The sequence below is a fragment of the Lygodium microphyllum genome, chromosome 6, assembly GCF_053477565.2.
Source record: "Lygodium microphyllum isolate KBCC chromosome 6, Lygodium_microphyllum_v1.1.10, whole genome shotgun sequence".
Lineage (NCBI taxonomy): Eukaryota > Viridiplantae > Streptophyta > Polypodiopsida > Schizaeales > Lygodiaceae > Lygodium > Lygodium microphyllum.
The window spans coordinates 111,870,875-111,880,665 of NC_141140.1; the positions used below are offsets into that span (position 1 = coordinate 111,870,875).

Here is a 9,791-nt window from a genome sequence, read left to right on the forward strand (position 1 = left end):
CCTTTTGTGTTGAGAGTATAGGCATATGAACTCTCTTTATGCGGGAGCGGATAAGGGTAGGCAGGTGTGAATGATCCTAAGGGGAAGGGGAAACCCTAACCCTAGCCTGTTGGGGCTATATAAATAGTCCATGGGTCTACATCAATTGATTGAGTGAGATGACCCTAGTTGTACTCATAAGCAACTTTATAAGCAATACATGTTCTTGTACTTTGTGCCTCCTCTCCCTCTTGTGCACACACTTCAATGTTGGCTTACATTTTGATTTCTTCACATGGTATTAGAGCCACCTCTGATCCTTAGCTTGCCTAAGCCTCATTACTCCACTAAGTGGACTTGAATTGTTCGTGTCAGCTTATCTTCTTCTTCCACCATAGGTGCCTGTCAGATCCCTCACCTTGGAGGGCTTGGGAGGACAAATCAGGCCACATCTCTTACTGCTTTCTTTTGGAGAAGTGTCCAGGACCTTAGGGCACAACTGCACGTCGCATTAGACCCCAACATTGGTGTGCGCTCAGCCTGACATTGTTTATTTTGCAGATCAGGCACAATCTATGGCAATGAGAGGATTCGTACAACAGTACACATTGTAGGGGGCACAATCCCAGCGGCCATCATAGGGCTTTTGTAGCCTCTATAGTAGGCCATCTCCCCCTAAGAGGGTTTGGCTTAACTCTCTTCCTATTGCCTGTTGCAAACAAAACCCTAACTAGGGGTCATAGTAGTCTGCCATAGCCAAAAGCTTGCGAGCTTGGGAATTTGACTTATTTTTTAATCTGGGCATTATCAACAGTGATTCTAATCACTGAAAAACCTTTGTTAGGATTAGTTACTACCATGTGGAGTCCAAATACAGAGGTTTTTTTCATCTCATGGGCACTACTAAGCTCGTGAATTTCGACCTTTATTATGAGTATAAGAATGTAAGTCGGTACAAGTGCTTCTTAACACTACTGATGTATTTAGCCAATGTTTCTTACTATTTGCCTGCTAATAAATCAGAGATGTGAGTATTATTGTACTCTGCTTTGATTCATCCCATAGCATAGAGTTGATTGATCAGCCTTGTTCCACCAAGAACTCCTCTAATAAGCCACATCATTAGGGGGAGCCAGAAGTGCAGTCTAAGTTCACTTCATTAAAGCCAAGGAAAACAATCAAACATAAAAAAAGTGTTGTTTAAAGGCAAGGACCACCTCAGTCCTATTTTGAAATACACTACATGTATTATTTTCAACCATTTTCATCCTTGCAGTTTTAATTGTAAAATCTACATTGTTTTCGTTCTTACACTAGTGGCCCTTTGTAAAGTATTAGACATTGCTACTTGCACTAAGCAAGTAGTAAGACCTTCCTATGGCCTCAACCTATGCCGACCTTCGTCCTCAAATTCGTAAATTTGATGGCAAAGACTTTCACCTCTGGAAAGTACTCATTAAGTACAAAATGATGGAGAGAGGTTATTGGCCTCTCATTCAAGGGACTAGAGCTGTTGATTCTACAAATCCTTCTAATGTGGAGGATTATCAATGTGCTCAAGTAATAATCATGTTACACTTAGATGAATCCTTGATTCATCATGTTGACATGAGCTTGAAAATCTCTATGGCGCTACAGGTAAAAACATTAAGATTTTCCTTAAGATTGAATTCTTCAACTTGGAATATAAAGAAGGAGAAAACTTGGGAAATTTTATTTGTCATATGAAGGGCCTCATGGCACAACTTTCTTTAGTGCAAGCACCAATCCATGATGAGGATGCTATTGCCATTCTTTTAAAAGTTGTCAAAAAAGTCTTTCCCACACTTGTAACAACTCTAACTAATATTTCCAATCCTACCTTAGCAAGTACCATCCAATCCTATTTGGATGAAGAAAAAAGGAATCACAAAGAAGGAAGCGCCAATCAAGTATCTACTTCAACATCCCGTGACCAAGTCTCGATACATACAATTGTCAATAAGTGTACTTTTTATAAGAAGAAAGGGCATATATGTAAACAACTGTTGGAAACAATACCCAAAAAAGATGAAATGTAATAAATGTAAGAAGACAAGACATATTGCTAGCTAACCATCTTGAAGTTCCCAAGGAATTGGAGGCCAATTTCGCCTCCCAATCCACCGATGATTGACTCTTTTGAGTCCTATATCCTTTCTGCCTATAACCATCCTTGTAGCATGATCTATAAAGGCATCCTAATTTGGGTTAAGGGGGGGCATTCTCTTATGCTTTGTATTCCAATGCCACCTGGCATTGAGGGGGGGTGTTCAGAGTATAGGCATATGAACTCTCCTTATGCAGGAGTGGATAAGGGTAGGCATGTGTGAATGGTCCTGAGGGGAAGGGGAAACCCTAACCCTAGCCAATTGGGGCTTTATAAACAACCCATGGGTCTACATCAATTGATTGAGTGAGGTGACCCTAGTTGTACTCATAAGCAACTTTATAAGCAAGACATGTTATTGTATGTTGTGCCTTCTCTCCCTCCTCTTGTGCACACACTTCAATGTTGGCTTGCACTTTGATTTCTTCACATTCTGGTCTATCCAATTATGCAAATCTTCCTCATTTGGCCTAGGATTCAAACCTAGTCTCAATACATTGATGCTACACCGATAGTGAGCTAGTTTCTCTAGCAACTATGGATTGCATTTCCACCTCCCCCCCTCAAGCCACACCTTTGTTGAGGTCCTAGTGCCACCAAAGCTCAACAACCTAAGCTCTAATGCCAAGTTAGAAACTGCGTGGGGGCCCTTGTACTTCCCCTTCTCGGGAGGTCACCCATCCTAGTATTGTTCATGCGAGTGTGCGCTTAACTAGAAGTTTCCCATAATTGGACTAGCAATCTAGCCCCCAAAACTTCAAGGTGATGGATGACCTCTGATCTATCGAATTATGGAAATTTTCCTCCCTTTGTGCCTAGGATTTAAACCTAGTCTCAACTCATCACTACTGCACCGATAGTGAGCTAGTTTTCTCTAGCAAGTGTGGATTGCATTTCCAACACTTCATGCTCTCTCTCTCTCTCTCTCTCTCTCTCTCTCTCTCTCTCTCTCTCTCTCTCTCTCTCTTGTTATGTTGAACAGTTAGTGGGGTGCATAGAATAAGACTTGTGCATACCGTTTTCCTCATTAGTGACTTGGGACTCCTAATCACAATGAAAATCATAGCTTCATGCAACTTGCATATGGAGGGATTCTCAACCACAATGGAAATCATAGTGCATGCTTGGAACACCAACATGGGAGGAGAATCATAGTGCATGCTTGGAACACCAACATGGAAAGAGAATCAAGCTCCAAGAAAGCCATGGAAAACAAGAGCCCACCCAACTTAACCAATTGGATTAGATTCTCCAAAGGTTGTTGTACTATTGTGGGAGATTGGGAATAGGATTTAATAATCAAGTTATCATGATGGGCATATTCTATTTTTGTAAATCCATTAAAGCTCCTAAAGCAACTAGAGCTAACACTTTTGATAAGGTCATTATGATTGATGTAATAAACTTAGCTAAGAGTTAGGGTAAAGGGCCGATAAGAGAATGGGGTCCAGTTTCAAAACAATATCTTAACACTAGTGAAGGTCAACAATGAAACACGTACATTCTAGTTGCAGCAAATGTGTGTTGGTATAGGAAAAGTGATGTGGACCTTTTTTTGTGGATCGATGCAAGTTCGAACCCACTATTTTATTGCTAGAGTGTGTGGTTATAAACATATCTTTGACCATCTTCAAGTAAGAGGTAAATTCTTTTACATTCTTTTTTAAAAATTGGCACACTAATTGACTAAAAGTATATTGTATAGGTGAAACATTCATTCAACAATGGGCTTTCATCTCACAATCTTCCTTAGAGGGAGAGAGCATTGAATTTTGCTTCATATAATGATTCCAATCCAAATCATCCAACAAAATTTGAAAAAGGAAATAAGGAAACTCAAAGCTCTTATTCAGAGAATCCAAATCACTTCGAGAAGGTTGCACCACCATCTCCTTGAATGTGCCTCTGTGTGTGTGTGTGTGTGTGTGTGTGTGTGTGTGTGTGTGTGTGTGTGTGTGTGTGTGTGTGTGTGTGTGTGTGTGTGTGTGTGTGTGTGTGTGTGTGTGTGTGTGTGTGTGTGTGTGTGTGTGTGTGTGTGTGTGTGTGTGTGTGTGTGTGTGTGTGTGTGTGTGTGTGTGCGTGCGTGCGCGAGTGTGCGCGTGCATGCAAACTCATTAATTATCTCTCTAATATTCATGCAAGCTCATTAATTCTCTTAGTCTCTCTCTCTCACTTGGCTTGCTGGTAGATTGTTGACTCACCTCATGCAGCCTACAATACATGCTCCATACAAGCTTTGTGAATGTAACCTATGATACAATATGGTCCACTGTCCACATAGGCTTTTTGAAGATGGAAGACAACTCTTCTTCTACATCCTTTTTTTTCATTCAAGTGCAATGAACCAAGGCAAGCTACATTGCTAAACCCACCATAGGGGTGGTCAGGGTGTGTGGTGCTGAACTCGGCATAGGGGTGGTTGGAACTTAGGACACTTCTAGGCATGCATCAACTACATCTTCAACTCCAACAAAACTATTGACATGTGCGATAGGTGACTACAGGGGCATGCTAGATGCTACTTGCCCATGTCACTTGGGAGTAACAAATTCAAGGAGCAACAATTTGTTCACTCCCAATGAGCATTTCCAAATAATATTACAAGTACGTACTATCTGTATACTTCAAAATGCATAGTTTTAATCGAACTCTTTAAATGATGTAAGATGTTAATCCAACACTTCAAATAATGTAAGATGGTTTCAATAAATGCTACATGTTGACCTTATTCTTTCTTAAACTCTTCTTCTATTTCTAAACATCAAGCATTGCATTTTTCATCAACATGTCAACCTTATTCTTGCGTACACTCCTCTTTGATTTCAAAACATCAAACATTTCATTTCCATCAAGAAACTATCGCTTCACATCAATCTTTCAAGTGGTTGAAGATGTTTGTGCATCGATAAATGTTGATCACATCAATCATTCATGTGGTTGATTCACATCAATTATTTAGTAAGCACCAATTGTACTTATGCGAGATAGACAACGAGATCTTAACATCTATAGATAGAAGTGCACAAATAGAGTAATAATGAGAGAGAGAGAGAGAGAGAGAGAGAGAGAGAGAGAGAGAGAGAGAGAGAGAGAGAGAGAGAGAGAGAGAGAGAGAGAGAGAGAGAGAGAGAGAGAGAGAGAGAGTGTGTGTGTGTGTGTGTGTGTGTGTTTACACATTCAACATCTCACAAGTGAACCCACATTATTGCATTTAGACAAGCATGTTGTCTATTATAGTGTGTAAGTGTATATGACTAATTACATGCTTTTGTGAATTATCTCAACAAACAACCTACTCATATTCGTGGGATTTTGCACATTAGGCATGAACCACCTCATTCATTGCACACAAAGTGTGCTATTTGTAATGCTTCCCTTTACTCACAAAAGCGCAAAGTGAACAAGGCGAAGCCAACCGACCTTGCAACAAGGAGTTAGCGGGTCTAGCCGGCAATTGCTAGTAGTCTATAATCTATAATCTATAATCTATATCTATATCTATATCTATAATCTATATTTATAGTTGATAATCTATAATTCTATAAAAAGAGCTTTGCAAGTATGGCATGTGGCAACCTCCTAAGACACCCCAATTTACTAATTCAAAAATGCTTTGTACTAATTTTAAAATAAAATGATCCAAATCCATAAAAAGTCGTTTATATATTGTTACAAACGTTTTATTATTAAAAACTACGTCTTGTTATTCCAAAATAATTTACTATCATATTTAATATTATTTTCAACGTTTTTAAAAGCAAGATAATGTTCTTTACTAGATATCACCGAATGTATTATTATTTTATAAATGTAATAATATTTTGTATAAATAATTTTATTAATGTTAAAAATTTATAAAATAATATATATTGTATAAAAAATTTATAATAATATTTATATAAGACAAATAAATATTTTATTATTTAATCTAATAGTACAAAAATAAATACTATTATAATAATCTTACAAATCTCTGTAACCACATGAAACATGTCTTAAAATGTGAACCACCCTTATTATTATGCGATTTAGATGTGGAATGTAAACTGACGAGAGAGAGAGAGAGAGAGAGAGAATCATTTTACCATGCAGGTGAAAGTCTTACTACAAAATGTATGGGACCGAATAGCACTAAGCAAGAGCGTTGAGAAGGCACCCACCTAAACGCAACTACAGTCGAAGCAAGCAAACTAGCCGAAGGGGTTTTCTTCACAGGCCATAGCCACCATCATCGTCATCATCATGCACGACTTCTGCTTCACTATCCCTTACGGCATGGCGGTCCTCATCGGTGGCCTCCTCGGCTTCCTCAGGAAAGGCAGCTCCACTTCTCTGCTCGGCGGGGGCGCCGCAGGCGCTCTCTTGCTTCTCGCCGGCTACCTCAGCTTGCAGGCCTTCAAGAAGGGATCCAACTCCTACATTGCTTTGTTCCTTGAGACAGGTTTGTCGATCTTGATCTGTTTGGTTGCAGCACCTGCGTTTTCTTATCTCTGTTCATCCATTTGCAAATGCTCTCAAGTTTGTTGTACTGGAGATCGTTTCATCTGTGTGAGAAATCTGGTTAAAATCAAGGTTCTTCTCCTTGGGAATAAATCGGATGCTCGAGGAGACATTCTTTGGCATGAAGGATCTGTTCAATTTCTAGGCTTATGATTCTTAGAAATGGAGCGGATGCTGATGATTTATTTGGGAAATTCACATTTGAGCCATAAGCTTTTGCTTCTCGTTAGAATTTATCAGATGCCGCAGGAACGCATGATTCTTTGTAAAGAACTAATCTTATCAACTGCTGCAGATTTACCGATGCCAAAATATCGATGCTTTGGCATGTTGCCATTACGAAGCTCCTGATTTGGTCTTTGAATTTTATGTAGTTCTGTCCGTGGCATTGGCTTGGGTGATGGGAGAACGCTATTTGGCATCAGGAAAGATTATGCCCGCAGGGATTGTAGCCAGTATCAGGTCTGTATTTATGTTGAGTTATGAAGATCAGTTTATTTATGTTTTCAATGTCATATTGTATGTTCCAACTTATGGGTTATTATCAATATATCGGAACGTATCAGTCATTATGGTCATCATACACATGATGTGCACAATGCATGAACTAGTTATAGGCTTTGGCATGATGGAATTTCATTTTGATGACATGACGACGGGCAAATATAAGATATATGGACAGACCCTCTTTGCGAAGCTTAGAAACCCTGTTTGGTATGCTGATTTGGCTTTTTCTGATGTTGATGCTGAAGAGGTTTATTTCGTGCTGCATCAGTCAGGTGATGACATTGTGATCTGCTGCAGTGGTATGCATAAATGGAGGTTTGTCCTCAGAAGCAAGGGAACACTTTCATGGTGCTGAGCATTATATAGAGGCAGCAATATCAGATTGAGATAGATCTTAGGAAGTTCAATATTTGGCGAAGATAGCCACAAATATCCACACCTGAAGTTAGGCCTCATAATGTTCTTTGTAAAATGAGGAGTAGATGTGTTCATAGGTTTCACTGTTAAAACTTTTTGGGTGTCAATTTTGCTTGCTATTGTTTTGCAAAGGTATGCAAACTAGCTTTCAGTCTATTCAGTGAATAGCATCTCACTGTGCTGAAATGTTGTTTGCAGTGGACTCATGACAATATTCTATCTGTACAAAGTTTCGACTGGTGGGAATCATATAACTAAGAGGAACGAATGAGTTGACTGCCTCCTTAGGTTAGATTTTGTGGTGCCTGCAACGCTTTTGGTGCCAATTATGAAGCATGTGTGCATTAGATTCTACTCCCAAGCGCTCACTAACGCTTTTGGTGCCAATTATGAAGCATGTGTGCATTAGATTCTACTCCCAAGCGCTCACTAACTGTCTTTGGACCTGTATCTAAGCAAGCATTTTTACCCTGTATTTGAGATGAGGTATAGATGACACATTCTTTTTCTAGTATCTTACTTCAATTGTACTGTTTACAGAATATGGTGTGCCTAGAAAGAGCTGGCAACCTGAACATTTGTTGTTCAAAGAAAGAGTCTGCTATTTGACTTGGACTTGTAACTGTAGTGGTCGAGTTGTGGATGTTGATGTGCAAGAAGAAGAGTAGTGTTCGACTTTGACATACTGTAAAGCCCCTTAGTTTATGTTTCACCTTATCAGATGCAAGTCGTCTGTGTTTTAAGCTTATCAGATTCTAGTCGAGCTACATTTTAGTTGAAGTGATTTGCTCGGCAATTGCATTAGCTGCCCATGTTGGAAATGCGATGAAAGTAATTTGACTTGAAGAGCATTGAGTTGACAGTATGCTTGATTGTTGTACAAAGTCTGTAAAGATTTAGATATTGAAGAAAAAGTGGTTGCCTTTGTTGGAATGCTGCAAATGCCACTCGATTGTAAGTCAAGAAGGGTTTCTTAATTAAGGGTAAGTGACGTGGTGTAGTTGGTGATTGTAGGTTGATTCTAAGTTGATGGTGTCCCTGGCATGCAGAAATTGATTTTGAAGTTGTGTTAGCAGTAGTTGTATCAAAATAGGCCACACTTAAGCTTTTCAGAAAACTGATGCATCATTAATGTAGTTAAATAAATCACAAGACATTCCTTTCATAAAAGATACACAAGATAAGGAGAACACGTGTGATTGCATGCATATAATATATAGCGATACATTTATTTCAAAGGATTTTTTTGGCTATGTATGGCATATTAATAAGTTTAATGCTGAAAAAAACGTTACCTTCAGCTTTTGAACAATGTAACTATCTTTTGGGTCTTTTTGAAACCTAGAAAGCTTATCGAATTGACATTTTTACACTTTTTGTTTTCTGGACTATGGTATTTAAATTTATGAAACTTTTTAGATTTGGGACACTTTTGAGATGAGCTTGTCACACTTGGATTTTATGAAATTTATGGTTTAGTTGATCAAATTGTTACCTCATAAGGGAAATGATTGGCTTAACTTGTATAAGGATTGACTTGAGCTACCTAATGACTCAAGTAAGTCACCCAATAGTAATTTAGCATCAAGCTTAGAGAGATTACTTGTGTGGTTGGTCAAAGCTTGAAGTGGGCTTCTGCGACACTTTGTTCAATGAGAGTAAGAGATGAGGGGGAGTAAAATGTCTACCTCTCTATCTACAAGGCAAAATCTCACATTAGCATCTCAAAACAATATGGGGCCAATTCTAAGACAGACTTGATAGTTGATGTACTAGCTCTATCTACTTCATTTTAGTTTTAGAAGTGCAAGACTTATTGAGCCTACCCTTTCATAGGTCACTTGTATTGGGGAGTAGTTCGCTCACTTTTCATGTAAGCATTTGAGTCGTTCTTTAGTTTGTCAATTAACCTAATACAATTTGGACATTTACAAATTTCTTAATTAGCCTTTTAATTCAATTTGTTTGTCTTACTTATTGTGAAAATGCAAAAATAAGGAATATAATTCTTTTATTTCAAACAAGAGCAATAAATGCCCTCATTAGGCATTCACTATCCATCCCCTAACTAGTATGAGGAACTTTTGGAACCTTTTGGATGCACAAGGCACCTATCCCTTCTTCAATATCATGTTTGTGTTCCCAAAGAGACCCATTGGTCTCCATAATTCTTGAGAAATAGATCACGATTGTGAAGAGACCTCATTGTAGGGTCGATTCTAGCGATGGTAACCGGTTTTTGGTGGGAATAGTAATCCCT

At 38.7% G+C, this 9,791-nt stretch overlaps 1 protein-coding gene across 3 annotated transcripts; it reads left to right on the forward strand.

Moving 5' to 3' along the window:
• Positions 1-6,199: 6,199 nt before the first annotated feature.
• LOC148034977 (protein FATTY ACID EXPORT 6-like) lies at positions 6,200-8,153 on the forward strand. 3 transcript variants are annotated; one of them, XM_087679894.1, is made up of 4 exons: positions 6,200-6,548; positions 6,982-7,069; positions 7,730-7,819; positions 8,072-8,153. In XM_087679894.1, exons 1-3 carry the CDS (start codon positions 6,350-6,352, stop codon positions 7,800-7,802), a joined length of 360 nt encoding a protein of 119 aa, XP_087536020.1. In that variant the 5' UTR covers positions 6,200-6,349; the 3' UTR covers positions 7,803-7,819; positions 8,072-8,153. The 3 variants fall into 3 exon arrangements, with proteins under 3 accessions (XP_087536020.1, XP_087536019.1, XP_087536018.1); XM_087679893.1 differs by having other exon boundaries at positions 6,203-6,548; positions 7,730-7,840; positions 7,902-8,153; XM_087679892.1 differs by having other exon boundaries at positions 6,205-6,548; positions 7,730-8,153.
• Positions 8,154-9,791: the final 1,638 nt, after the last annotated feature.